At 43.0% G+C, this 26,354-nt stretch overlaps 2 protein-coding genes across 7 annotated transcripts in view; one reads left to right on the top strand and one right to left on the bottom strand.

The window, feature by feature from the left end:
• Arhgap44 (Rho GTPase activating protein 44) overlaps nt 1–1,723 on the top strand; it is a 176,251-nt gene extending 174,528 nt beyond the window's left edge. For 4 of the 5 annotated variants that reach the window (XM_047543049.1, XM_047543047.1, XM_047543050.1 and 1 more), the window contains one exon: nt 173–1,723. In XM_047543049.1, the coding sequence (XP_047399005.1) occupies nt 173–312 (140 nt within the window). In that variant the 3' untranslated portion in view covers nt 313–1,723. The remainder of the gene's footprint in view (nt 1–172) is intronic. The other variant, XM_047543048.1, reaches the window with a different exon arrangement.
• Nucleotides 1,333–26,354, bottom strand: part of Elac2 (elaC ribonuclease Z 2) — a 35,252-nt gene continuing 10,230 nt past the window's right edge. The window contains exons 8-23 of one of the 2 annotated variants that reach the window (XM_047543044.1): nt 14,477–14,535; nt 14,309–14,381; nt 13,622–13,734; nt 12,143–12,238; nt 11,025–11,163; nt 10,858–10,943; nt 8,997–9,115; nt 7,697–7,793; nt 6,155–6,293; nt 5,585–5,623; nt 5,376–5,485; nt 4,766–4,865; nt 4,572–4,692; nt 4,238–4,316; nt 3,525–3,669; nt 1,333–2,971 (exon numbers count right to left, since the gene is read on the bottom strand). In XM_047543044.1, coding sequence (XP_047399000.1) covers nt 2,738–2,971; nt 3,525–3,669; nt 4,238–4,316; nt 4,572–4,692; nt 4,766–4,865; nt 5,376–5,485; nt 5,585–5,623; nt 6,155–6,293; nt 7,697–7,793; nt 8,997–9,115; nt 10,858–10,943; nt 11,025–11,163; nt 12,143–12,238; nt 13,622–13,734; nt 14,309–14,381; nt 14,477–14,535 — 1,749 coding nt within the window. In that variant the 3' untranslated portion in view covers nt 1,333–2,737. The remainder of the gene's footprint in view (nt 2,972–3,524; nt 3,670–4,237; nt 4,317–4,571; nt 4,693–4,765; nt 4,866–5,375; nt 5,486–5,584; nt 5,624–6,154; nt 6,294–7,696; nt 7,794–8,996; nt 9,116–10,857; nt 10,944–11,024; nt 11,164–12,142; nt 12,239–13,621; nt 13,735–14,308; nt 14,382–14,476; nt 14,536–26,354) is intronic. The other variant, XM_047543043.1, reaches the window with a different exon arrangement.

Below are 26,354 nucleotides of genomic sequence, written 5' to 3'. Positions count from 1 at the left end.
GACTTGGCCATAACTCAGTCTTGCAGTAATATGCTTAAACAAACCAACAAATGATCTAGCCCTAGAATGACCAAACCACCCTGCTTCCCAGTGCTAAAAGTATTTGTCTGCAGTTAGCCTCTTGTTAGCCAGAAGCCCCTTTTCAACTCCCTCTCTCTCTGCCAACTTGCAGATCTTGTCCACTTTGATATCCCCTCCATCCACATAGAGCTGGGATCAACACTCCGCCTGAGCCCCCTGGAGCACGCAAGGCGACACTCAGTGACAGACAAGAGGGACTCGGAGGAGGAATCTGAGAGCACCGCCCTCTGACGCAGCACCCTGCCCCCAACACGCGTGTACATACATACATGGGCCCTGGAAGCACGCTGCCAGGAGCAGCGTCCCTGAGCTCGCCGAGCATTCTCCGTTGGCTCTTTCCTGTTACCTCCAACATGAGGTTGGAGTTTGACAGAAAACTGCAATCTCTGGTCCATGTGGGGAATGTCGGTGGTGCAGATTTTGTTTGTTCCTTATGGGTGGTGACTTCGGCCTTTTGTTTGACCTTTGCCTTTTGACATTGTGCCTATTTTGATCCATTTTCAGCCTCCATGACAAGTAGTACCCACCTGTCCACCCAAGGGCTTGCCAAATGTCCTTTGGGGTGGGGAGTGTGAGGGAGGGAGTGTTGTTACCTGGTTATCAGAGGGCCACTGCTTGACTGTGTACTGGGACAGGCGATGTCAGGTCCTGGAGTATCAGTGTAATGGCTAGATGGGAAGGAGGACAGGAGGGGAACTTTTCACTCAGACCTGGACTAGGGCTGGAATTCCTGAAGTTCTGGTCACTGATCTCTGCTTGATGCCCAGAGAAGGGCCAGCCCATGTAAAACCTTTAGGCTGCCCTTAGTCAGAGGGCTCCAAAGTAAATGGCTTAAAACATTTGCTTTCTCAGTTTCCCTCCCCTGCTCATATGACTGAAAGTTCCCTTTATTCCTTATCATTTTATACTTCTGAATTTAAGAGGATCTTGACCACATCTGGAGGGTCCATGGTAGCTCCCCATCCCCCTGAAACACATTAGGTCTATCAGTCATTTTGCTCCTCCAGGCATCCAGCTCACTAGTATGTGGGGTCCTACAGCTGGTTTCTACATTCTGGAGGTTACAGCTGAATAGCAATAATTCTGTTACCCAGAGCAGGTAGAGGAGAGTAAAACCAACCTGCGGAGACACTGGTCCACGCGGTGGGCCGGCTTTGCTCACCAGCATCCCCTGCGCATCCCTTCTCATGAAGTCCCATCCAGTTCTGGGGAGGAGGGTTGGGAGGCACTGGGAAGCCTATTTGCACTTTGGGATTAAGGGAGTGAGAAACAGATCTGGGCCATGCATGCAGTCAAAGTTTCAAATTTTATCCTTTTAAAATAGATATAATATACCTATACATGATATAATATTTGTATATATGAAATCTATATTTGTTTAATTTGAGCCATTCAATCAAAACTGATGTACAGGTGTACAATGAAAAATTTAAATGCTTAGTTATTTTTCCCAACAGTGTAAAGTCACCCTTCTCTGAGAGTGGGATTTGCAGACTTTTGATGTTACAGCTTTGCTCACTTCCTGGCAAGGGCAGTTCAACCCCCAGTTTGTAATGGAGCCCGGGAGTTGAGGGGTCTCTTTAAATACATGTACAAATTGTTGTCAAAAGTAATGTTATTAAAATAGATTTATTATCCCTGAGCTTGGCATATGTTCTCTCTTTAATAATAAAGCTGTGGGGCAGCTATCAATCTCTCCTGCTGCATCAGGAAGAAGTCTGAAGGTCACCAACAGGAAAGGCCAAGTCCTTGCTGCCTTTCTCACTGTCACCTGTTTTTAAAGGTAGGGAGAGGATATAAATACTAGATTGAGCTTTAAAATTAGTATATAAATACTAGTTTCAAGTGCTAACCTGTGTTTTGAAATTCCACAAGGATGTCAAGGAAGCCAGCCTGATGTGACATTTTTTAAGTTTTAAGGGCAAAGAGTGATTCTCATCATGAGCAAGAGAGAACAAATTGATCATCTCTACTTTTAGCCAGAACAATGAGATTTAGACCCCCTGTTCCTCTGTCATGGCCAGGCGCTCAATAAATGTTTGAAGCCCCAGCTACAAGCTTATATAGCTGAGCTTTTGTCAAGACTTAGCTATTGAGAAGTGGTGGCTCCCCCTGGAGGCAGAAAGGTTCTCCTACCACTCTAGCTTTCCTGGGCATACTGGGTACTTGGCACGCAGAAGACCCTCCTCTGAGGCAGCACTAGAACGAAGCGAAGAACTCTGGATTCCAAACTCAATCTTTATTGCATCTGATTCTCTGGAAACACTATGCTTTGAGTCTGGAATACCTAAACCCAATGTCACCCGTCACTTGGCTTATCTCTGATTTGCAGAGGGAACCACTTTGCTGGAGCAGGTGAGGGGTGCTGTTTCCATATGACTTCCTTAAAAACCAACTTGCATTAGAATTCTAGTTGCACCAGCTTTCTTCTGTTTAGCAGCCTTCTGTTCCAAGGCCATGCCAGGCATGAGTCACAGGACGCATCTTGCAGACTGGTGTTTATCCCGGAGCCCAGGCCACAGCATGCCGCCACACGCCCATCCAGAGCTGCCTCCTGGCTGATCATGCTCTCTGGCTCTCACCAGGATAAGGAGAGTGGGTGCCACACAGGGCAGAAGACCCAGCCTTTAGAGTACAGGGTGTTCCCAGACCTTTGCTAGGCTCTGACCTTCTTACTCTGTGGGCTCTGCAGCTCTTCTGTCTGGGCACGTTTCTGCTGGGATCCCCTGTCTTCAGAGTGGCCTGCCTTCTCCTGGGACAGGAGGGCTGCTCGCACCAGCCGCAGCTCCCTCTTCTCTCTGCGCTCCACCATCTCCTCAATGTCATCAGCAAACAGGGCTTTAAGTGGGGGAATCAGCTTGGGCATGGTTGGAAAGTCACCAAAACGGACCTGGAAGGCCAGACACAGGATAGGAACATGCCTCAGAGGGGCAGGGCAGAGGGATAGGAACTGGGAGTGAGGAGACTTGCACCTATGCAGCAGGGGCCAACTCCCTACCCATACACGCCAAGTGACTATGATTTCAACTGAAAAGAATAAAAGAATGCTTTGGGGGTAGGGAGAAGGCCCTCTAAAGAAAGGAGCAGACTCCCCGTTCCTGGATAAGGGTGGTAAAACCACAGGCCTCGGAAAAGGAAAAGAAAGAGAATGTGGTTCAGGCTCCGTGACATCAAGCTGGCCTGGCTCTACCACTCACGAGATGTGAGCACCTGTCCCAGGATTGTGCTGAGGCTCCAGTGCTGTGACTGGGCACTCCAGGCAACATCCCTGGGACAACGTCCAGCAGGTCCTACAAGAGGTGGGTCTCTGCATCAGACCCTGGATACGACGCTGATTAGTGACATACCCTCTTCATTGCCCCAAGCAGGAAAGAAAATGAAAGGAGGTGAGTCTCCACTTTCCTGTTCTCACCCCCAAAACACACAGCCCATGTGACACAGACCTTCATATGGTCAAAGGCGATTCCCACTTTCTCATTGAAGTCCGGGCTGAAGAGGGGGATCTTGGCGTAACGCTGGCTGAAATGGTTCAGCATGATGAACTCCGCGTTCATCCGCATCCCCACGCCAATGGCTTGGGAGGTAGTGCTGCGGGCCAAGAACAAAGCAGACGGGAAGTTGAGCCACAAGGAAGGGCTCCAAGGCCTAGAACTAGTCCAGGCCCTATCCCCGATGCTGCTGGGGCACCCAGGGAAGGTCAAGGGATGTTCTCAAGTGGCACCTCTTTAGCCAGATCCTTCCCCTCTCCTTAAAGGACGCCCACAGTCTATGCTGGCTGCCAGCTCCCTTCAGGGGGGACAAGTGGGAAAAATCCAAAGGCTTACAAGGCACGTTTTCCTTTAGCCCCAAGTTCAGTCCCTCTCCCCACCCTAGCCCCTGCCTTTCCCTAGACAATCCCTGATGTGACTTAATATTATACCAGCCTATTTCTCTCCTTTAAGAACATCATGCCTCACCATAAGAACCAAGGAAACTGCAAAAATTGAGGTAGAGGGCCTGAAGAAACGTGCTGTGGGTTCAGGAATTCCCCTCAGCCCTCAGCTGGAAGCTGGCCAGTCCTGCATCACTGAGAGCATTGTCTTTCCTAGGGAAAGCGCTGGGATTTCACTTGATGGGAGGAAATGGGTGACAGGGAGGACTAATTGGTCTTTGCTACCTGTGTGTCTTTTCCACTGCTTCTTCTTCCAAGCCGTCCTCCAGAGTGGCTTCATGTATCAGGAGGGTGGCATCTTTCCCTGAGGGAGAAATAGGCTTTGTGTTAAGGCAGAGTCCTCTGTGTGAGCAGCATGTGGCCCTGGGATCCACAGCTGTGTCCTGACCCAAACACTCAGCACCCTTGGCCCTGTGACTTGTCTGCACATTAGGATGACAGCCACACAATGTGAGGGGAACCCGTCTTCTGTCTCTGTGGACATGGCCTACACTCGTCTACCTGTACCTCACAACGCCATCCCCACACCTCACCGAGGCTCATTTCTTCCTCTACTCACCCATCTGGACCAGAGCCTCACAGGGCATTGTGTCCCCTGAATAGACCACTTTCCAGCCAGACGTGTGCACCAGTGCACAGCCAAAAGCATGCTTGCAGTGTCGGACCAGGCACGTCTGAAACTGAAGGAGCAGAGCTGGAAGCTGAGCCTGGCCCCCACCCGCCCTCTTCAGGGCCTCTGTGACTGTGCCTTACCTCTTCCAAATCACAAGCTTCCAACAGCAACCTAATCAGTTTTTCAACTGTGGGATTATTGACTTCAGCCCCTTTCTGAAGGCATTTTGCAGGAATCATACTATAAGAAGTCAAAATATATAAAATAATAATCATTAAAAATAATCATTAAACATGTAGAATAAAAATTCAGGTCTTTGGCTGGAGAGCCTCAATTCATTCTTAAAATGAAACTATAAATCGTAGTCATTAGGCTGGGGAGAGTGATCAAATTAGAGCCAACCACTACTGTTCACGATAAGAACCTAGCAAATGAATGCTCCCCTGGATCTAGGCAATGCAGGTTGTGGATGACCCCAGATAGATGACCTTTCCTTTGAGGTGGGGACAGGGCCAACGCCCATCCATCCATCCACCTGAGGTGGATGGTTTCTGTGCTGCTACTATTTGGGTGTCTGGAATTGTCTAATGGAGAAATGCTGACCAAAATCTAGACAGCAGTACAGAACTGAAGTGAGGGCTGAGGAGAAAAGCCTCACAGAAAGCAGACATCAAGGGCAAGGCTGCCAGGGTATCACAGCTGCCCCAGTGTAAAGGCCACAGCCTGGGTCAGGCTGCCCTGGATGCTCACCTGACATGGTGGAGCACCTCCTGGCACTGGTTGTGGTACTGCTGCAGCCAGGCCCTGAGCTGGGTGGGGGCTACCACCAGCAAAGGGTGGAATGGCTTTCCCAGAGAAACCTGCGACAAGATCCCAATGCAGAGACAACAATGGAACATCTCAGTCAAAACTGTCTGCCAATGCACGAACCAAGGAAACTCAAAATGTCCATCACTTACCAGAGCACGCTCTCTCTGCAACAGGATATTCAGCAAACCCTGGGAAAGAGAAGAAGTCATCAGTGAGGTCCAAATGCCATGGTCTTCTGCAGATGAAGGTTCTGTGGTCCTCATTCTACAGTATTTCCAACCTCTCTATAAACCAATCAGCCCTTCAGTGTTGCCACAGTTGGGGTGACAAAGACATATAACTTTGAAATACAATGGGCCACAAACAAGATGATCTGTATTAGAAAGATGGTAATGGTTGGGTCCCATGAACCCCTAGAAGACCCAAGCAAGGGCCTCACAGCCTTGTCTCCTGTGTCTGCCCAGTTTTGTGGGGCAAATTATTTGAGCAGGCAAGATTCAGGAAGAACGTGTGAGGCCAAACCTGTATAGCCACTTGAAAGAGCAAAAGAAGGACAAGATGCTCTCCCTGAACAGCCCTGCACTGGGCTTTGTAGAAGACTTTATCCCAGCGAGAGAAGACTAACAGAGCTCTGGGTGCCTTTGGAAACAGCAGGAGCAGATAGGCAGAAGCAGCTCCCTCCTGAGGGCCCGTGCTCTTGAGGCCCACCCAGCACTCACCGTATGGTGGTCTGCATGCAGGTGGGATACAAACACAGCAGCAAGTGTGCCCAGGACCCTGTCCACTTGATCTCCGTAATGACGGCACAGCTGCCCAAACGTGCCTTCACCACAATCCAGTAGCAGGGACTTGTCAGGGCTATAGAAGAAGAGCAAGAGAGTCACCAATAGGACAGCCTTCTGACAGTTAGAGTGATGTTTGCTTTAGCGGAGAACAGGCAGAAGCTGTGCAGATTTCTAAGTCTTCCCTAACCTCTTGTATGCCTTTTGTAGGGAGATTATATAAAAACCAATAATTTAACCATAAAGATAACTTAAAATGAGCAATCTTCTCTGTATAAAAGAATGATTCATATAATTCTGAAGCCTTTTAAGAATATAGATCTATACAAATTCTAGGCATCTAGAGACAAAAAAATGACTAATTATATAGATTAAATGAGAACACCTCTGTGGAGAATACAGAGCCAGGCTGCCTTGTGTAGATGGTTTGTATGTGCTCTATGCAGGAGTTGGTTAGTGTGGACACTGGCTTTCACTCAGATGGTCTGACTGGTAGGTCCCAGATGGGGCTCACGGAGCTTTAATTCTGACAGCTTATGGCAGTTTTTTGTTTCAAAAGCAATGCTCTAAGGTGAAGAGTGCTATTACCTTCCTGGCCTTCTTCCTTCTTGGGAGAAGTGCTTGCACAGCTCCTCACATTCATAAAGGCACCTCAAGACAACATGGGAAAGCTGGAGTGGAGAAGGCAAGCTGGTAATCACCTCTTCTGATTAACTCCAGCAGGCTCAAGGGGTCACTCTCAGAGTTTGGGGATCAGAAACCAGACAAGCTTCTCTGAGCATCTCAGCCCCTAGGGGAGGCCAGCTTGCTGAGCCACTTCAGTGCAAATATAAATTTCTTTGTGTCAAAAGTGAGCCAAACTTCAGTCATGAGCGAGGAAAGCAAAAACATAAGAAAATGATGCCCTAGATTTGCACATTTCAGATCTCAGGGTGCATCATAGCATCATATTGCTGTGTACATTTGCTACATTGTTTAGTTGTTTATCATCTTTCATTAGAATCTAACATGATACCATGAAATTTAAAAGCTAACCTGGAAAGAGGATCATGAGTTCAAAGCCAGCCTCAGCAATGGCGAGGTGCTAAGCAACTCAGTGAGATCCTATCTCTAAATAAACTACAAAATAGGGCTGGGGATGTGGTTCAGTAGTCAAAAGAATTGGAGTTTTTAGTTTTGTTTTATTTTGTTTTTGTTTTTAAGAAAAATTGTAGAATGTATTTATCCTACCTCCAAGGTGGCCCTGAGTTCAATCCCCAGTACCAAAACAAAAACAAACAAAAACTAACCTGGTACTCCACAATCTTACTTCCGGCATATACATATCTGCAGAGACATTCTAACAAGCACATAGGGCTTCATACCATTGTGCTTTCGAAATTTAAAGCCTTGTGAGCAGAGCAGGACTTTTATTTAAAAAAATTAGCATGATAAGTCTGCTCTTTGATGGGTGCAGGCTTTCTGGGAAAGCAGTAATACCTTAGGTTGACAAGCGTGGAGCTGACATTTCGAATCTTCATGGGGATGGCAGACCCCGTTCCCAGGAAGATGATTTCTGGATACTGGCTTTTTTTCTCTGTAGAAAACACATAAAATATAAATTTCTTTGTGTCAAAAGTGAGCCAAACTTCAGTCATGAGCGAGGAAAGCAAAAACAGTTAAGTTCAACCTCCCAGAAGGGGGTGGTAGGGGACTCACAAGAAAGGCTTCCTTATCAGGGTGAGACCTGCAGGCAATATGTGAGGAAAGAGCCACCTTGGAGGTAGGATAAATACATTCTACAATTTTTCTTAAAAACAAAAACAAAATAAAACAAAACTAAAAACTCCAATTCTTTTTAAATAAATTAGAAGAAAAAAGGGGAGATTCTTTATCCTCTGAATTGTTATTTACTTCGAGGGAGTGGCATCTACCTTGCTCCCTGCTTCTGTCCTCACACACTTCACATATGGTCCTCACAACTACATTGGGTAGGAAACACCCTGCTGTGTAAGGGAGGAAGCAGGCTCAGAGGGCCCAGTCTCCACAGAGATAGTGAGAGGCAAAGCCAGGAATCAGATTCAGAGAAACCCATGATTCCCAAGCCTGTGTCCCTTCCTTGGCCTCACGCAGTCCAACGAGCCCTTGTGCACCGCTGAAAGCATCCCATGAACAAAGTGAGTCTTTTACCTCCATATCAGAAGACCAATCATAAAGAGTAACTCCTGGGAAGTCAGTCTTCCCAAATCACACCAAGGAAGAAGAGGTGAAGATGTGCTACTTCTGTGGCTTGCCTGGTACTGACCTCCAGAGAAGCAAGATCATTTGGCTAGATTAAAGCCCCAACCCTCCTATTCTAGCATTCTTATCTTTCTCTCACTTAAAATAACACCAGAAAAACCAGTAAGAACAGAAGTCAGAAAATGCCCTAACTACTTTTCTTGACAGGGTGGTGAAAACCCAATGAGGAAGGTCAGAATCTTCCATGGACATTTATTGGCAAACCCAGAACTAGATTCCAAGTCAGCAGAGACCCAAGTCAGAACCCTCCAGAGGGTCTCACAGATGTCCCAGGTATCTTTCACAAGAAACTGAATTTATTGATCTGGGGTGGGACATGGGACTGGAATTCTGGAATTTCTTTACCCCACTTCTCTGATGGCTATGATTCTAATGTAGAGTGAAGGTAGAGAAGCTCTGAATTAAATAAAGCAGGTTAGAGTGTGCCCCACTAGTGCTGTAAGGACACCTGCAGGTGGGCAGAGCCCAGGAGAGAGGCTGTCCCTGGTCCTCCACTCACCTGCAGGGGCTGGGCTGTTCTGCATGCTCCTTCTATACTCCTGCACACTCTCCTGGAAACTGGGAAGCTCCAGGGCCTCAGCTATGAATTCGTCGGGATTGCAAGTAATAACGGCGTCCCTGCAGAGAGAGGCATCTCTGGTGACTAAAGAGGGTGTTCAGGCTCAACAAACACTGGTTTGGCTATCTAGAATCAATCCATGAGGACAATGTGCAGAGTGTTCCTTTGGATCAACACTGAAGACTAAGTGACTGAGATGGGTGGTTTTATTCTGCCTCTGGAAACTTCTTGAGCCTTAGCTCACTTATGAGGGGTATCTCAGTGTGAGTTCTCAATATCTGCAGCTCCTCACATCTCTTGGCCTCAAAGCCTGAAAATTGGGTGCTACTGATGCCCAGGGCAGGATGACTCTGTGGTGGGGCTTATTCTATGCAGCAGCCCTTATGCCACTACCCTACCCAGGTTGTGACAATGAAATATGTCTCCATACATTGCCACCAAATGGCTCTGCTTGAGAAGCAAGGCCCTACAGAGTGACTCTCCAATTCAGGTGCACACAGCTTATCAATGGGAACTTTAGCAAAATGCTGAGCCTCATCCAGTAGCTTGGAGTGGAGCCTGGGAGCCTGCATCTCCAGCAAGCCCCCAGCTAATGCTGATCCTGACCCCATGAGCACGAAGGCCTAGACTGGTGGCTCTTCAATCTGACCGAGCTTCGAAATCACCTGAGCACTTATGAAGTAAGCCCCAAGCCTAGGTTGCAACATCCTAACTCAGCAGATCTGGGACAGAACCCAAGGACTGCATTTTTCACAAGCACAAGGTGAATGTGAATACTGGCCAGGCTGGTCACTGCTGAATGTAACAGCCTGTGTCGATGTTAACAAAGGAACAGCAGCAGGCTTGTCAGCTCAAGATGGCCCCTCTGAGCCAGAGTTCTACAACTAAGAGTGCTGGACCAAGGCTCCTCAAAAGTGCTAGTTAGCCACAACAGTACATATGACCAGTCATAACTCAAGACAGTCCATTCTAACACTTACAGTACAGAGTGCATGGAAACCTAAAAAGGCTTCAGATTCAGATCTCAAAAAAGAAAATAAAGTTGTGGGGTGGTAAGAATTTTTCACTTTGCTAGTTGGAAGTGGCAGAGGTATTCCAGGTGGCAATGTGCAGTTATCAGACGCCTGAAGAAGTGTTGCATTCTGACCCAGTTGCATTCACATTTAGGAATAACCTTCAGGGAATAAAGTTCTACTTCAAGATGCTCATACAAGACATTTACTGTTTCATTAGAACAGCACAAAATTGGAAATGTCCTAAATACGTAAACATCCCTATCTAAAACACCAATAAAAATCTTGTTACTGGAGAGTATTTAATGATACAGGAAAAGACTGTCACTATCAGTCCATAAACCCACATACATTGTTTTTTTAACTACATCCTCATATTCACAAATTAAAAATAAAAAATGTTAACTATCACTCTCTAGGTGGCAAGGTAATGGGTGACTTGCTTCATCATGCATCTCTTATTTTCTGTATTGAAAAACAATGAACACTATCATTGCTACCATGGAAAATGATTTTTTAAAAGGATTATCACTGGCCCCAATCCTCCCAACTCAACCCAGACTAAGGTCAAGCTATTTTTCTAAATAAACCTCAGTGCTGGAACACAGCCCTAACCATTCATTAATGCACTGTCTATGGCCCTCTTGAGCTAGGATGACAGAATGAAACTTGTGACAGACACTTGGTCTGAAAAGCTTCCTGAAACATCTGCTATCTATCTGGCCAGTGGCAGAAAAGGCTGCCCACCCACAGCCTAGATGGTTCCACTGGCTCAGAGCTGCACAAACCTCTGCCACTCCCTTCTGGGACGCAGCTGGTACTTTAGGAGGCATTCTCCCCGGACTGTGGGCACACAGAGGGCGGGGCCTTCCCCCTGAAAGAGACAGAAAAACACTTTATGGTGAGAAAGAAAAGGACAGGAGCCAGGATGTCAGGGGCTGTTCTGGGACGCTACCTTACTCTGGGAAGTGGTGAGCAGGGGGAAGATGTCTGGATGGATGAGATTGAGCTGCGTTTGAATCTTGTGGCTGCGAAGGTTGTGGACTGATGAACAATTCTCATTCAGGATCAAGTGCTGAGTGTCAGGCCCAAACCTAAGGAGAAACCAACCATACACGGACAGTGTCCTTTAGGAAATGATTCCGCCCAGGGGCAACACTGTAGATTGGGAGCACTGATATGGACAGAAGTGTTCAAAGAGGTATATCACTTGCCCCCAAATAGCTACTACATGGACAGACACAATCCTGCTTATAGTCTCTATTGTAGCTTCCTTTGGAGTGTACTAGAAAGGATGGTGGAAAAACCAAGAAAAATTAAGATGTTCCAATAGGGATCTCAAAACAAAATGGAGAACAGGATTCAACATGAAAGGTGTAAGAGGAAAACAGCGTATATTACCTTGTAAACTCTTAAGGAACAAAAGATGAAGGCAGCTGAAAAGCATGAGACTGTTAGAGGGGAGAAGATGGAGATGAAGGCTCTTTGTGGGGAGAAGCAAGGGAGAAGCTGAAGAGCAAGCGCCAATCTCACCAAGCACCTGAGCTAATTCAGACTCTTCCCCTTCCCATCACCCTTTGCCCCCCACTCTTGGCCCTGGGTGCTGGCTGTAGCCAACAGCACTAGAAAAAAGCACAGGGCACTCACCTCCCAGTTACTAAACATATACATTCCAGACATGCTGCAAATAATAAATCAGAGGAAATGAAATGACATGTCAAGGATTTAACATATTGCCTGACATGCAGTGGGTGTCCAGTAAGCAGAAGCTATTATTTTATATTTGCAAGTCTCTTCTGTAGGGTACCAAAGTGGAATGAGCAAACCAAAAGACAGTATTGTTCAGGTACCACCTATAGTATGAAGGATGTAAAACTGAAATTAAGCCTATACAAGAGGGACATGTATAGATGCTGTGCCATCTAATGGTGGTTATTTTCTGGTAGAGATAGATGCTCCCAGAATAACATGGCAGGAACCCAGAGGAAATTCAGGCAGGAACAAAAGTGGGAGGACGGAGAATACACAAGTGCCTAGAAGAGGTGCCCATGTGCCCTGGGTAGGACTACATACCTCTCCATCCACTGCTGGTATCTGCTGTCCAGGAGCACAGATTCTGGGGCTATGTGGACCACCAAGGCCACAGGGGTATCAGTCTTTCCTTGGTAGCTGGGTGGAAGGAAGAGTTGGGTATTACTTTATGAAGTGATACAAAATCAGGATATACACAAACAAGGACTATACGACCAAGGAGGGTACTGCCTTTATTTCTAGGCATGGTCCCTAAGCTACTCCCAGCGGTGCCTGAGCACTGCTGGACCAGATCTGGCCATGTTACCTATGGTAGCCATATCCCATACACAGAATTCCCTGATTAGACAAGTTCTGCTCTAGACTTCTTTCTCGTTGGCCTGGGCTGAGCATTCTTCATGTGACACTGAGGTGTGAGGCTTTTCCTGTCCTCTCCCTGCCTACTGGGGCTCCCTCTCTTTTTCATCTCTGACAAGCAATTAGTTCCTCCAGTCAATGTCCTGTACCTCCAATTTCACTTTGGTATTTGCCTTCCAGAGAACCTCAGGCACCAGGATGGAAAATGAAAATTTCCTGAAATTCCACTATCTAGAAAGAAGACCACTTACAAACATGGTGATGTTTCCTTTTAGCTCCCTTAATTTTTTTTCCCCCCACACTAGCTGCTTTTATTTATCTTCTTCCATCACCCTCACCCACATGCACAGGGCTCATAAATGACACCTCGGTGACATGAAGTAGATTTGCTGCCTAAATCTTGAATAAAACACAAAAGTCTGTACCACCAGGGTACCCAGGTTCACCCCCACAGAATAAGTGGGCGCAGAAAGAACTCCTAACACTCTAACTAGAAAGGGGTACTGAAGCCCAAAAGGGTTTGTTGTATAAATAGAATAAAAAAGTAAGTGAAAAAACACAGATAAGTAAAAATGAGGAGCTTATATAAACCATTAACAAAGGGAAAATGTTTAAAACAGACACACTGGTCAAAAATTCTACCCAAGTTAAAACTGAACTGTAAAACTGATTAACCTTTTAGAGGAGCAAAACAGAATGGCACTCAGATCTGAAAGATGGTTCCAGGCTGAAATTCTACTCCTTACCACTTGACCCACATGGTCTCAAACACTCTCATTAGATTAGATGTAGGGAAGTAAAGAAAATTCATGTAGGTAAAAATAATCCAAATAATGAGTTGAGGCATTACTTAGAACTTAAGAAAGTTCTAGAATTTATTCTAGACTTCAAACTCTTAAGAATTCTACTTGACTTTCTAGCCCTTGGTGATTTCTGGTTGTCAGTCTTTTCTAATTTCACTTCAAGGCTACGTATACCACAAAACCCTCCACCTACCAATAGCAATGTAAATCCTGCCAGTAGGATTAACACACACTTCAAACCCAGAAGCAGGGTTTTCCCCAATATATAGCTCTATCCCCAAGATGCTTGTGTTCATATGTGCTGGGTTTCCTAAACAGCACCGATTCTCAATTCTTCCACCCAGGGGCCCCTCATTATTACCTCTTGAAGGTGGCATTCTCAGAGATAGGCTGAATAAATCCTTTATCTGGACACTCGACCACAATAAATGCAACACCAGGATCTGGGGGCGTACAGAGTTCTTCAGGCAAAATCTGCAAAATCAAATGGGGTCCTAATATTCTCCCAACTGGCTGGCCTTCAAGGCAGCTACTAACATTATGCAACCCATATCCAAGTACATAAAACACAAGAAAACTGGTAGAGTTACCACTACACCTTCCCTGCTCTTTGTTTACACTTAGACAACTAGTTGGCGGAGACATTTCAAACCTACAGTGGCCAGGAAATAAGGTTTGGTATTCAAGGTTGTCTCCTTAGACACCAAAGAAGACTTCATCTTGAAAAATGGCACAATGGCATTCCCCTGAGTCATGCACCCAAAGTCCATCCATATGAAATCGGGTTTTGGACACTGCTCTGAACATCCTTGCAGAAGGAAGACCACCAGATACTGAACAGACAATCTACAGAAATGCCCAAACATGGCAGCATTCATATGCATGAAAAGTCAAATAAGAGCTCTATCACAGAGCCAAGTAATGGAATTACAAGCTGTCCCATTTCCTTTAAAAGTGGTCTTTGTAAGGCATGAGCCACAGAGTGCTCTGTTCAGTGTTCCAGGACCCACCTGAAACCACAGATCATCATGGAAAACAGGCACCTCACCTCTTTTCCTTCATAGATGACACTCTTCCCATCCTTCACAGCAGCAATGATGGGTGCAATGGCAGCTGTCCCACTGAAATGAAGAGGCAAGCCCTCTGTGAGATGCAGTCTCTTTATGAACAGTGGTGCACCCAACAAGTCCCCAACAGCTTCATCCCCAACACTCACACAGGAAGGCCCAGGTCCTTCGCTTTGAGCACCAAGAAGTTGCCTTTCTTCAAGTGAAGCTGTAACAAAGGGAGTACAACAGCAATTCCAGTGGCTGATGAAGAAGCTTGGTTTTAATCAACTTTCTTAGAAGTTTATCTTTTCGGTTTTTACTTTTTTAAAAAATTAATGTTATTTGCACACAAATAATTACAATGAAGTTTATTGTTTTCAGAAAGTATACAATATTCTGAGGAGGTCGCTCATTTTGCAATGCTATAGAACTAAAACTTGAATGACTTAAAACAGTGCTTTATTTCCCCTCAACATTAACTCATTATAAATTTAATAAAATGTAATTCTTTTCCATGTAAAAATTAATAAAAGTATCCTTCAAGAGAAACCTAATGATACTTGGGTTCTGTTTTATTATTTAATATTCATCAATTAATAACTAAAAGATTATCACTAAAACATTGTCTAACAAGACAATGACCAAACAAATTGCCATATATCATAATATTCCCAAAAAAATGGATAGGTTTTTCTCATTCTGCATTTTTCAAATATATGGTAACATAGTGTTATTGTTTTTATAATGCAGAAAATTATAATAACTAATTCCAAATTTCCTCTTACTTTGTTAGAATGATAAACATTAATCCTTTCACAAAGCTTCATAATCATCACCCTGAACTTAGACTTTTGTCTAAACATTTTTGGGACCTACATATTTCATGCACAACAGGAAAAAAGTCCAGAATGACCCAAGATGTTAACTGGTCTTTCTTGAATTATATTCCATCTTTATTTTTTTCTTTCTTTCTTTCTTTTTTTTTTTTTTTTTTTCCAGTACTGGGTATTGAACCTAAAGGCACTCTATCACTGGGCTACATTTTACTTTTTATTTTGGAACAGCATCTTGCCAAGTTACCAAGGCTGTCTGGGACTTGTGACCCACCTACCTCAGCCACCCAAGTCCCTGGAATACAGGTGTGTGCCACTGCATCTAGCTTCTGTAAATCTTGACATAACTATTTATATTTACTTTTAACTTCCTAAAGTTAAGAAGTTGTTTTTAAGACCAAGTCTCAAATTTGGATCTTAAGGTCTCATTCTCAGGATTCCAGACTCTTCCATCTTAAAAAATAATACCTTAAAGGAAGGTCTACAGCTTTAAAGTATGCATATCACAAAAAGATGCTTGATTTACCTGACATTAACAAGCACTGTAGTGAACAAACATTCTTTTCATACACTCAAATGGGTGTGAGGATGAAACTAAATGTTTCTAGTGTTAAAAGGAACTTATAAAAGCAACAAGTGCCCGCCAGGCAGTCCAATGGCTGCCCAAAGCCCACTCTTCTCTCAGATGGGTTTCTCAAACCCAGTGCTCACAGACTATTTTCTCTGACCACTAAACTCCACAGAACTTGAATTAGCCCACTGTATGGCTATCCAAACTCTCATTTGAGAAGCAGAAAATAAACTAGAAAAGAGAAGAAAGACTTCAGGCTAACCCAGTGAGAGCAGTCCTCAAAAGCAGCAACAGACTACAAAGGAGGAGAAAATCCAGAGCAAGCAGCCACAGCTACTTAATGTCAGGGCCTACTGCTCCAGAATAGCTGCCCAAAGAAAACAACTGCTAGAGTTTGTAAGAGTGAGTCTGTATCACAGAAAAACACATTTCATCATGCTCACATACCTACTTAAGAATGTGGGAAGAATCTAATACAATTTAAAGAGTACCATATAATAGTTTTAAAAAACATCTGCTGCCTAAAAACTCAGCAACACACAAGTAATATGCCTATTAACAGTACTTAACTTTTATAAAAATTACAACTGTTGTTCAAATAGGTTGATAAAAATGACACCGGCAATGATCCTGCAACTCATGTTACTGAAGCCAGAATTAAGGACAGGTAGTTAGTGTACAAATAGGAAATCAGGTCAATTCGAGGAAATGAAGCCATGAAGCCATCTGCCTTTGGAAGTTGGAGACTGCCCCTGGAAGAATGGAATATCAAAGATCTCCGGAGCCCATTGATTACCAAATTTATCTGCCTTTATCAAGGGCTGCAAACAAGGAGCTGCTAATTAATGCCCCCTGGCCCTTACCCGCCTGAATCACCTTGGCCCTCCCCCTGCCCTTGGCTTCTCACTTATGCAAAACCTGGCCTAGTCACGATGGCAGGAAGGAGAGAGAGATAAGGGGGGAGAGAACTGGAGAACAAAAGAGACTTTAACCTATAAAAGATGCAGGGTGTGCTCACTTCTTGGGACTTTAGAACATCAGCCATGGCCCCCTTCTCCCTGCCGGGAGAAGTCTGTATTATTACCTTTAAATAAAACCTGCTTAATATGCTTGCCTTGGCGTGCTTCTCTAGTGCTTAATCTTCAACATTAGAAGAAGCAGAACTCGTCACCGGTAAACGGCGGTATCATTACTACTAGTATCTCATGAATGTTTTCACTTGTAAGTGTTAGAATCTGGATGAAAACTGCAAATATATTTCACAATCAACATTACTTCTTTAATAACAACACATACACACACACACACACACACACACACACACACACAAATAAAAGCCCACAAAAAAATGTAGACTTACCATAAAGTAGGCCGAAGAATTTGTTCCAGATTATATTATAATAAAATTTTAATGTAAAACTCTTCTAAAAATGCACCATAATGAACAGAAGATGGCAGAATAGAATAGAGGAGGCGACATTCCTGGCTGCTCCGTGGAATGAAACCAAGAAAACCGACAGGCAGCTTCTCAGCAAGGTGGGTGAACAAAAATAGCGGGGACTTACTGGAATTTAAAACTGGACATTCAAAGCATATGGGCCCTCAGGAGTTTGGATATAATAAAATAATGAAGAAATCCCCAGCAGCACAGCCACTGCCACAGTCAGGCCAGAAGTTCCAGCCAGAGAGGTCCTTCTGTGAGCACAGTAGAGGGACAAGGAAATTAAAGGAACATGCACTTTTGTGGGGCCTAAGGCATGTCTGGGAATTGGGCATTTAGAGATTAGGGACACTGCCCAGCAAACCTGAAAGAGGTACTATACAATATCCTTGTGTGGGGAAAGAAGCCGCCATCCCCCCAGGCAGTGTACAGAGGACAAAGGAAGGAACTGAAGCCAGAATTAAGGACAGGTAGTTAGTGTAGAAATAGGAAATCGGGTCAATTCGAGGAAATGAAGCCATGAAGCCATCTGCCTTTGGAAGTTGGAGACTGCCCCTGGAAGAATGGAATGTCAAGGATCTCCGGAGCCCATTGATTACCAAATTTACCTGCCTTTATCAAGGACTGTAAGCAAGGAGCTGCTAATTAATGCCCCCTGGGCCCTTGCCTGGCTGAATCACCTTGGCCCTCCCCCTGCCCATGGCTTCTCACTTAATGCAAAACCAGGCCTAGTCACGTAGGCAGGAAGGAGAGAGAGATAAGGGGGGAGAAAACTGGAGAACAAAAGAGACTTTAGCCTATAAAAAGATGTAGGGTGTGCTCACTTCTTGGGACTTTTAGAACATCAGCCATGGCCCCCTTCTCCCTGCCAGGAGAAGTCTGTATTATTCCCTTTAAATAAACCTGCTTAATATGCTTGCCTTGACGTGCTTCTCTAGTGTTCAATCTTCAACATTAGAAGGAGCAGAACTCGTCACCGGTAAACGGCGGTATCAGATTTGGAGGTCCCACCCAGATTTACGCCAAGGTAAGTAAGCTTCTCTCTCCACGCACCCCACATCTGTTTGAGGTGCATCTTTCTGTCTCTTTATTTTTGGAGGGCAAAAAAATGGGCACCCGTCGGCTACTTAAATGCAGTTAGTGCAGCCGCCATTCTTAAGACTCGGGTGAGAGGTTTCCTGGCCCTGGCAAGTTTCCAATCACCTGCTCTGTAGGCATGTTGGACTGTGCTGAAGCCGTTTCCTACTTTTCTGTCCAGGCCCGGAGCGCAATTGCCGCCAGTACACAGTGTCCCTAGTCCTGATCTGCCCAGGATGCGTGGAGGTGGAGGAAGGGTTGGAGCAACTGCGGGGTTCTCGGCCCGGGCTACTCTCGGGTGGACCCCAAAGGTTCCTTCTCCAGACTCCCCCTCCCGACAGCCCTAAAGGGTATCCAGGGTGATCGGTAGACAATGGCACTGAGGGAAAGCGCCAATCACCTTTGCCTCCCTATGAGCCGCACAGTGCACAACACTCCCACACATCCACTCCCTCCTGGATGCTCCCCTCCCCTTGCCAGTCAGACATTAGGAATTCAAGCTGTAGGATTAAGTCCTGGGATGATTAGTATGAAAATACCCAGGTTCCCTTTGTTCGCATAGTTAGCCTTCACTAGTCTAGACACTAGAGTCTCCCCATTACTATTCCTGTGCTTAAATGTGCTCAGGGTGTTCTCTTTAAGCTGCAAAAGGGAGGCATTTAAGAACCCCTCCCATGAGACCCTCCAAGCAAAGGGCATTATACGCCTAACAACCAATAGATGTCCCCCCACCCTCCGGAGATTCCTTTAGTCTACAGGGCAAAAAGATAGGTAAAAGGCACACTTTTTACTTTTGTCATCATTTTTATAATTAGGAGTTTATAGTGGCAGGAGGAAAGCAGTAATGCCCTTAAGTCTGAATCCTCCCAGGGTCTCTAGCACAGGGCAAACTAGGACCCTAGCACTTTGCCGAAGAAGGCCAGAAATAACTTTGGCAAAGCCAGGTAGTGAGAGACGGGTTTTTCTGGACTTAAGGAAGCTCAGTTAGGGAGACGTCCCTAATACTTCTAACTCAGAAGGGAGCTTCTCTCTCAACAGTATTGCCAGGTTCACCACTAGCCTGCATACTGCTAAATTGCAAATATCAAGAAAAGTGCCTTTCATATGTTACCATGCTTGACAGCAATAATTTCTACCATGAGAGGAGAAAAGCCTTGAGGAATTGCCCACTAAGGGAGGAAAATCGAGGGGACCTTCCCAACTTAAGACAGACAAAAATTAATTTAAGGAGGCTTTTGGAGGATCCTAATAAATATTGAGATGTTTCAAAACTTATGCCAGGTATTTGACTTCACCTGGAAAATTATGCTATTAACCATCTAGAGAACAGGCAGTTCGCAGAAATCATCCTAACTGGGATTCAAATAATGAGTAGGATGCCTAAAAAAACTATTATGCAGCCTTCAGGAAAATCCTGCTATTTTCATGGAGAGACTTAGGAAAGCCATAAGAAAACACACCACTCTGAATCCTGAATCCATAAAAGGCCACCTACTTTTAAAGTATAAATTTATCATTTAGTCAGCTCCAAATATTTAGAGGAAATTACAAAAATTGGCACGTGGCCCTGATCAATCCTCAGATGATCTTCTCCAGCTTGCATCTTCCATTTTTTAATAGACATCAGAAAGAAAGAAAAGGGAACATATAGGCAAGAAAAAGGACTTATTAAAGATCATTCAAACTGATAGGAACTTTTAATGCCTTGCAATAGTCCATGAAATTTGCCCATTTTAGGAGTTAAAAAGCAAACTGCCTAGTCCTAGACCTTAGAATAATGAAGTAGTAATTTCCCCCACCCTGTAGTTCTTAATCCATACACTTTTATCTTGGATTCCAACTGCTGCTTGGTTTACTAGGTTAGATTTAAAAGATGGTTTTTCCTGTTTATGCTAGACTCTGAATAGCAATTTGTTTGCCTTTGAGGAACCAGATACTGTATCTCAACTAACCTAGACAGTATTGCCTCAGGATTTAGAAGGCCCTCACCTGTTCCGAACAAACCTTAGCTAAGGACTTAACAAAATTCAGAGATAAAACATTCTGTGATTGTTCTCCAGTAAGTAAAGTACATCTTTTATGTGCCTCCACCCAGGAGGAATATCAAAAGACCATTGCAGCACTCCTAAACTTCTTAGCTAATAGGAATTATAAGATCTCAAAAAATAAAGCTTAATTATGTCATCAACAGGTTCAATACTACAGAAAATAGCCACTATAGGACAATATTCTGTCCCAGGAATATCAAGAAGGGGCCTTACTTCAAGCTCCTGTCCTCAGCTTACCTATGAAGCAAGATTTAACCTGTTTGTCACAAAGGGGAAAATAAATCCTGGATAGGCAGCCATAGGCAACTCAATAACCAATGGCATATCTCAGTGAGGAACTTAGCAAAGTAGCTTCATTCTCAAAAGTAATGGAAAATAAGGTCTCATAATTTTCTTTTGACATCCAACCTGTCCTGATGAGATGACTAAAATACCCTAGGCACAAAGTTTCTGTTAAAACCTGTTAGGTCCTTCCAGATCTCAGACAAGTCTTACATTGAAATGTAAATAAAAGAAGCCTAAAGGCTCAGTAGGAGACCGGTCTCAAACCCAAGGAAAAAGGTAAAAAAAAGCCTTACCTAAACTCCAGCAAAAGTAAATTTTATGGTGCCTTACTAAAGTAATTAACGGCCGTATCATTTTTCCAGGACTCTTGTTTTTTTTAATTATGTTTTTTTTGAGCTCATGATTTTTTTGATCAGTTCTATTTTTTATTCAACTAGAGTTTTTGAACATCTGTTACATTGCAATGGAGATTCACCTATAAAGTTACAAGGTCTTTGATTTTGTGTTATTTGTATGTTGTGCTGTCTGATGTCATGTTTTGTCTGTATCAAAACTGAGAGCTCCTAAAATTGAAATTTAAAAATAGATCCAGATACTCTTAATTCACGTGATTTAAAGGTTCAATTCAAATTGGGTAAACTAATGAAAGTAAAATGTCTTTGAAAATAACTCACAAGTCTCTGGGTGGTCAAGCTAATAAAATATTGATGTTAATAAAATGTCTAATATCAATTGTTTCTAGGACGTTTCTTCAACAGGAAAGAGACAGCAAATACTGTTCAGGACACTTGTCTGATATCTTGGTTTTTACAAAATAAGTGAATTAGAGTTAACATGTATGGGATTACTCAAATGTGTTTGTAAAGACATCTGATTAATTTACAAAGTTAAAATGCTAATTGTTAAATAACATCGAGTACTTTTAACTCCTTAAATTCCATAGGGTAACATACTTAAACATTATTGGTGTTTTCATAGGTTAGGTTGGTAAATAAAAGGGTTTAAACTTGCTTTGTGTCATCACTAAACTAAAAACAAGGTTACTAAGAGTTATGTCCTAACAAGTGCAATTCTATATACAAAGGGTCCCAAAAGTTTCAACTGTGTTTCAATTAGAGTACTATGAACAACAAAATATTTAATCTTATTAAAATAGAGTAATTTATCTAAATTCAGAAATTTCATGAGAGTTGTTTCAGAATGTGAACAAAAAGGGGTCAACAAATAGGAAAGAGAAAATAAAAGGTTCTGGGTATGGAAATATATTTAATAAAAGGGAAAAGGAAATGTTTCTGGGTAAGAAAGTGCTTGTGTGATGAAATACATGAGGGTCTAAGTAAGTGCTAAGAAAGTCTGTGTATGTAAAGGGCAAGTTTCAACAAGTTTGTGTGTAACTAAGTTGGTTGTATGTATATGAGACAGTTAAAGCTATTTAAGGTTTTTCCTAAGGTGAAATACTAATGTTCTGATATAAACCAAAGTTTAATCTATATGGTAAAATGACAAGGATTTCTTAGAAACACTAATTTACTCTTAACTTTGTGTCTATTAAGTTTTATTCTTTAGAACAATTAGTCTTAAAAATTGGGGTTTATACAATTATGGTTAAACAACTGTTAGAGTAGTGTACTATGTTACAGAGTCTACATTTTTCTTTAAAAACTAAATTTGGTAAAATAAAACTGTCAAGGTAATCATGAAATGGTCAGTAGTTGTATATTAAATGTATTCATATTTTTCAGGTATACAAGTTTTTAAAGCAGGTAATTTATCAAGCTGTTATTCTCCAGATTAAACTTGTCTGTAATGGTAATTTTAAACTTATAAAGAATAAATTTTATTGGGGATTAATTTCTATCATTTAATGTTCTATTATAGGACCTGTTATCAATGGGGTACGTGTAAAATTTGTTACTTTTTACACTGAGATAAAGAATTTCAAATATAAATGTATTTATAAAAGTTAGAGCCTGACTTGTTTAAAGGTTAATATTGTGAAACATGAAGACATTTTGCCACTTTGACATACGAAAGGAAAGTTAAAATCTCTCTCAGCCTTTTTTTGATTCATGTTTTAGATACAATGTTAAATTGTGTTAATTATAAAGTTCATATAGACTCAGGAAACAGTATATGTAAACTTCTTAAAATGACATTTAAGAAAGCAAAGATCAACATCAAAATCAGAACACTTAAGATCTGTAAAGAGCCACGCCTTACCTGAGATAAGGCTCTGCCTCCCACCTTACTGCATGTTAGAGTGACTCCAAAATAAGTCAGACTTCAGCTTATTTAAAGTTATAGTCAAAAGATTGTTTTTTGTTGTAAAATTACTATGATCTCAAATAGGGAATATAATGTGGTTCTCAGTCAAAATTCAATACAGCTATTATACAAGCTGAATATATTTTTACTCTTGCTAATTTCATTTTGTAAAACTGTTACCTGTTAATGTTTTGCAGAAGCTTCAAGAACACACAACCTAGGTAACTTGTGATAATAAGCCATCACCTATAGAACAGATAGTGGTAACTTACAATACTAATGCAGACTCCAGCTAGATAAAAGGGTAAATAATTGTAAAGTTATAGACATTGAAGTTAAAGCCCAGTACTCTTACTTTATGACTGGTGAAACTGGCTTGCTGGATGATTAAGATCAAACTTAGAGATTGGAATTAAGTACAGAAGGCAAGATGGACCAGTATTTGGATCTTTTGCACTCAGTCAGCCTGAACCCACGAACAAGAGAACTTCTCTAAGAAGCTTTGCAACTCTGGGTCACACAACCTCCTGATCAAGGAGATTGTTGAGACTAGAGGATGAAAAATCACTCAGTGCATCTGCTGCAGAGAAGGGTCATGGAAAAAGGGAGACATCCCTTAATGCTTCCAAAGGAAGTCACCTCATCAAGGAGACCCTGCCTAACCAATGGCACTGGTAGAGCTAAGAAGCTGCTCTTAAGTTCTCTACGAGTGACCCCTGTGGGAACTCAGCTGACTCTTTAACAAGACAGGAACCAGGTCAATTTGACCAGCTTGATCTTAGACACCCAGCAAAACAGTTAAAACCAAAATATAGTCATTCTTGGGCATTTAAAAGAAATAATAGTTAAATGTAACTTAAGATGTACACTTGTATTAGCCCACTAGAATAAAGACTGGAAGCTACAAATGAAAGAAAGATTCTTCAGCAAATGTGCCTGATAACTATCAAGAGAAACTACCAGACTTAGAAGTTTTTAGTCAGTTTAAGGCCTGCAGACCTTCCTAAACTACACAGGTAGACTTAATCTATGTTTGCTCGTATGATTATCTATCCCTAAGTATCAGAAGTATAGAGATCTCTACTAAACACAGGTTATACTAATAAAGGGATATTTTACAAAAATCATATGACATTAAGTAGCTTAACTATATTTTCTTGGGACATCTATGACATTAAGAGTTAAATGTTGTGTTTACATTCCTGATAACCTGGACAATGTTAAAGTCCCCAAATAAAGGCCTTGTCCTCTCCAGCCTTTGCTAGGCCTAGTTATGGGAACAATTTCTCAGTTCTTCCACCTCCTGGTGAGAGATTGACTTCTGTCATTTTCATGATACTCAGTGGCATGTTCCAGATGCTGCAACATTTACTTTGTACTAATCTCATTTCAGTACTCATGTCTTCTTGTTCTTCTATCATAGAAGCACCCACCCCCAGATGACTTTACAACCTGCTCTTCCCCAACCAGACTTCTACCTTGGACCCCTCGATTGACCCGATTTTTTAAAAAAGGAACTCCAAACTGTTTGCCCCTCGCTGCCCCCTTTCAGCTTCGAAGCAGCCAGAACGATTGGCGCCCCCTTTCTTTTCCTTACAGCAGTTAGGAGTTCTAAAGCTAAAGGGGGGAATGAAGCCAGAATTAAGGACAGGTAGTTAGTGTAGAAATAGGAAATCGGGTCAATTCGAGGAAATGAAGCCATGAAGCCATCTGCCTTTGGAAGTTGGAGACTGCCCCTGGAAGAATGGAATGTCAAGGATCTCCGGAGCCCATTGATTACCAAATTTACCTGCCTTTATCAAGGACTGTAAGCAAGGAGCTGCTAATTAATGCCCCCTGGGCCCTTGCCTGGCTGAATCACCTTGGCCCTCCCCCTGCCCATGGCTTCTCACTTAATGCAAAACCAGGCCTAGTCACGTAGGCAGGAAGGAGAGAGAGATAAGGGGGGAGAAAACTGGAGAACAAAAGAGACTTTAGCCTATAAAAAGATGTAGGGTGTGCTCACTTCTTGGGACTTTTAGAACATCAGCCATGGCCCCCTTCTCCCTGCCAGGAGAAGTCTGTATTATTCCCTTTAAATAAACCTGCTTAATATGCTTGCCTTGACGTGCTTCTCTAGTGTTCAATCTTCAACATTAGAAGGAGCAGAACTCGTCACCGGTAAATGGCGGTATCAGAACTATTTTACAGCCACTACATGGGGGGCCGGCAACTGAGGGGACCGATTCCTGGCAAACCTGAGTTTGGCCCAAAAGACAGGCCCAGTAAACACATGCTGCATGACTCAGAGTGTGCTTAAGTGACCAGGAGAAAATCAAACGTGGAAAGAGGTTTACACAGGGGACAACTGGTCACAGAAACTCACCCAGTTCAACCACTCCCCCTCCAATTAGACTGCCTGCAGGATAAGCTGGGAGAGACACTTCTGGCCGGGAGCTCAGAAGGGTTGGAGCAGGAGAAATTGTTTGGAGACTAAACCCAAGACCAGGAAACTTGAGGTCTGCAGGTGACACAGGGGACTAAGAATCGGATTCCCACCATGAGTGGAACCCAGGGGAGACACCTGGGGTAAAGTCTTCCAGGGTGGACAAGCAAGTACTGGGTGCTGGAGGTGCACTGATTTAAAATCTCCAGACCAATCAGCATTCAGCAAAGAGCTTGGAGCCCACCTAAGAGTAAACCCTGCCTCCAGGAACTCTGCCTATGGGATTACCCCTCTCACTCCAGCAATCCAGAGGGCGGAGCAACACACTCTAGAAGACCCCACCTAAAACTGCCAAGAAGAGAACCCGAGAATACTATGAACTCCAATGGAAAGAATTCTTTAACTTTTCATCAAGATTTTTTTTCTTTTCTTTTCCTTTTTTTTTTTTTTTTTTTAATTCTTTTTCACTGTTTAATTGTGACCCTAATAGTACATGGACATTTGTATAGTCTCCTTTTTCTCTTCTCATCTCTAGCATTTTTGAAGCCAGTTATTTACATGGATTAGTTTTTTGTGAACTAGGATGTCTGATCAGTATATTTTAGTTTTGTTTTATATTCTTTTAAATTTTTTTAAAAATGTTTGCTTTATATGTATTTTTTTCTCCTACCTGTTTCCCTTGATTCTCTCTTTTCTTCTGCTAACAACCAATCTCTATTGTTCTTTCACTCTTCCTTTAATCTTTTTCTGCTGCCTGCACTCCTCCTCCCTCAGAATCATCACATCCTGTGTCACTACTTCCATTCTCTCCCTGTCCACCACTTGAAAACAAACTGTTTTGCAAACTTGCTGTTTTTATTACAGGAAAAAACTGATGGTATCATTTCTGTTCATTGTGATAATTAACATTGTAGACATCATAGTAGGAACTATTTGGTTTAATACTATAAATTGTTTGTACTGGTTGTTATTATTTGTCTCCCCCTGACAGTGAGGTACTGGAAACCTTCAGGGACCCTATAAGTCCACAGGGTAGAAACTCTACTGCCTCAGAGCCACACTGTTATATGGGCAGACACACAACCAACATGAAAAATCAA

The sequence above is a fragment of the Sciurus carolinensis genome, chromosome 3 (genome assembly GCF_902686445.1).
Source record: "Sciurus carolinensis chromosome 3, mSciCar1.2, whole genome shotgun sequence".
In the NCBI taxonomy this organism is placed as follows: domain Eukaryota; kingdom Metazoa; phylum Chordata; class Mammalia; order Rodentia; family Sciuridae; genus Sciurus; species Sciurus carolinensis.
Note: the sequence above shows the minus strand (reverse complement) of the source record. Positions and strands in the feature narration are given on the sequence as shown.